Raw genomic sequence first — 3478 nt, 5'->3', positions numbered from 1 at the left:
TTTTATTATATATAGCCATGCGTTTGAACTTGACCATAAACGATTCCAAGTTGCGGGCTTTGGCCTTTGACTTAGACTCCTGCCAATGCGCCCCTGACCAGTCTCTTACGACTGCCCGGATTCAGATTCTTCCGTTATATATTACCCTACGCTTCCATCACCATATACACACACTGCTATACATACTCACTCCAAATCACACACTTGGCCAAATATTATATGCTGAGACCAGAAAGAGAGATGGAAAGTAGTGGGAAGCGTGAAGGTGTGAAGATAGTTCAGATTGAAACCAGGTACGTCCAAACCGATGCTATGAACTTCAGAGACGTGGTTCAGAGTCTCACGGGGAAGAACTCATCCACGGCGTGGGTAGGGGACGGCTCGAAGAAATTGCCACTCGCTGCTTCGCTGAAATCAGACGATGAGTTTCAGTTTCACGATCACGGGTCACGTGACGATGATCGGAGCAGTAAAAGAGATGATTCTCTGTCTTCCAAGACACTCAGCAAGAATACGACGACGTCTTTTAAAGATTTCGATAGGTTGCTGTACGAGTTTCCTCGCACGGAGGATCTTCCGTGGCTTGTAAGCCGATGAAATAGACATCGCGGCTCCTTTTGAATACTGTCTTGTGTTCAAACGAAGCAAAGGCTACTGCACGAGACGATGTATTAATGTTGCAGTTGTTTTTCCCAGAAAGGAATTAATGAAAAAGATTTTCCTCTCTCTCAAAATTTTTCTTCGTATGATATATTTGGTTGTTAATTTTGAAAGGAATGCTGCTGCACAAGTTGTTCATGGAATGGGGACAAGCAAGCTATCCACTGGAATCTGGATAACCGAGTACGCTATTGTCCTGCCCCGTCTTAAGTGTGGCTCATTTCTAGCCTCATAGTTGGGGTAATATACTTGCAGCAAACAGCCAAACACCGAGCTGAGTGTATACTTCTTTTCCTTCAAAAATATAAACAATTTTTGTAGACAAATTGGTGTGTGTGTATATCAATAAAATCATCATTTTTATAAAAATATATATTATTTTTTATTAAGTGTGAGATATATTTATATAAATATTTAAATTAATAAATACAAGAGATAAAATAAAAAAATTATATATATTAACTTGTTTATATTTTAAATTAAAATTAGTTGAAAGAAAATGCTTCTATTTTAGACTTGAGGAGTTTATGTATATAGCATTATGTTATTGGGATTTTGACTTAAAATTATCATGATTCATTTTTCATGAAATTCAATCTGCAGTTATACTTTTCATAGGGAAATTTGAATGTTAAAATTTAATTTGAATTACTAGCATTGATAACTAATATATATATATATATATATATCTTATAATTAGTGTTACAATTAAAAATAAAAAAAAAGGAGTAATGAACCGTTGCCTCACAAATAAAGTCGTGGATCTAACTGTCGGTATAATGCCACGTCACTCCACTCAAAGATCCCCCACTTGCCACAAAGGTCGCTGCTCTTTCACAAGTCAAAGTCTTTGTCTCTATTGCTGGCAACTTTGACCAACCAAATGGTCCAATTTTGGTGTTGAATTTTTTTGTTGGACCGACGCTGGTTTGTAACCACTAGCCAGCGCTGCCATCCTCATAATTACATTACAATGAATATATAGAAGATTATCCAATTTATATTTGATGCCAAGTTTGATTTTGACTATCCAGATTCATTTTTAATAGTAATTTTTATTTCTTGTTCATAAAAACCGTCCTTTTCACTTTTTGAATGGCCCAATTTACCCTTTTCTTCGTCCCAAATTACCAAGCTAGTCCGTTACACTCGCGGGATATCTGACAGTTCAACAACTCCTCTGCCACGTCATCGATCCTGAACAGTATTTAGACTGCAATTATTTGACAACTCGAAGCTCAATTGATGATTTTTGGCCTAAAATTCGGGGCATAGCAGTTTTTTGTCTACAAGGTCAACGACAGGGTATAAGCTGTTTGTTTTTAATAATTGTTTCTCAAAAAAATAAGATTTTTTAACAAAATTTTATCAAAATAAAAACATAACAAGCTTTTTGTTTGAACAAAAATGGGAGTGTTAGGCTGAATTATAAAGATTCTCAAAGCCCAAACCAAAATTAAAAAAAAAAACTAGCCTAATTGTGATCCAGCTTTGCAAAAATAAGTAAGATGGTGCATTTTTTATGAAAGGTTTAATAGGGTTGTGCCCATTCCTCTCACTATTCGAGATTCTCAGCTCTTCTACATCCATTACTTTGCATAATGGAGCTCTTCCGAAGAGTTGGAGGTGTGTACAATTATTTACTTTTAATGATGCCAACATCAAAATTCAAAAGGAGCATATCGTTGTCATTTTGCTATAAATAGGCAAAAAATAAAATTGAAGGACACTCAACATTCTGCCAAATTTATATTACACTTACCCAGCACGATTACTCAATTTCTAACTTTGTGTTGTCTTCAACCTCACTTTGCACAACTAACTTTTTGTATGTAAAAACTTAGTTTCTTAGGCTAGTTTCCCGAGCTTGTTTACTTCTTTGTATTCACGAAACTCTTCATTATATTTACCTTTTTATTTCAAGTAATACCATCAAGCTTCTATGCTCTTTTATGGTGAATCCATTATTATTCTTACAAAACTTAACTCTTTAAGAAAATTATGGTAAAGGATCTTAAAAACTCATTTCAATCGCTTGATAATGGCTTACACTCTTTTGAGAACATACTCCTCGAATACAGTTAGCACACGTGAACACCCAAAAGAGTCACAACTCTTTTGACCCTTACACCAAAAATTGGGCCAACACTTTCAAATGACAATTGAAACAGTTTTTTTTTATTTAATGAAAGAAAATTTAGATGATTTGGGTTCTAAACTTATATCAATAGCGTAATTTGATCATATGATCTTATTGATTATAAATCAAATTCTTATTAATTAAATTAATTTTTATTGTTAGTTATTTATTTTCTTTTTAATCCAGCTGCTGGGGATCAAGCAAGCATCATAATGATCAATAATAATAATAATAATAATATTCAAGAATATGAGTGGAAAAGTTTTGCGTTGTCCAGTATCTAACAAAATGGGCCTCAAAAGCCTGCTTTACCTCACAAGAAAGGAAGCCGAGAATAGTGCTCCAAGGAAGTAATGGGATAAAAGACCCTCAGGCATCGCAATAAAAGCCCCAATGCTTCTTGAGATTATTTTTTCTTAAATGTATATGCACACATATATTTTAGAAAGAAACAGGCAGGGTGGGTTTTAGATGGACTCACACTCATAATCTTAGTTATCCCAAAATTAATAATTTTTTAAAATCTAACTTTCATTAAAAAAGCTTAAGATTGACTCGTAAGTTCTTTTTAATTTTTTTTAAATTTTTAAAAATTAAAACTTTCGATTATAAGATTTTTATATTTTTTAAATATAAATTATAATGTTTAAAAATTAAAAATAAATAATAAAAATTATA

The 3478-nt window shown here is 33.4% G+C and overlaps 1 protein-coding gene across 1 annotated transcript; it reads left to right on the top strand.

Annotated features, from left to right (window-relative positions):
* Window positions 1-240: 240 nt before the first annotated feature.
* On the top strand, window positions 241-585 carry LOC129301309 (VQ motif-containing protein 1-like; the record flags this gene model as incomplete). Its single annotated transcript, XM_054939882.1, has 1 exon — window positions 241-585. A coding segment is annotated over exon 1 (345 nt), but the record flags the coding sequence as incomplete, so codon positions are not given.
* Between the last annotated feature and the right edge of the window lie 2893 nt (window positions 586-3478).

This window comes from Prosopis cineraria, unplaced genomic scaffold, assembly GCF_029017545.1.
Source record: "Prosopis cineraria cultivar Desert tree isolate PC_DT_omini unplaced genomic scaffold, ASM2901754v1 PC2036, whole genome shotgun sequence".
NCBI lineage: Eukaryota > Viridiplantae > Streptophyta > Magnoliopsida > Fabales > Fabaceae > Prosopis > Prosopis cineraria.
Note: the sequence above shows the minus strand (reverse complement) of the source record. Positions and strands in the feature narration are given on the sequence as shown.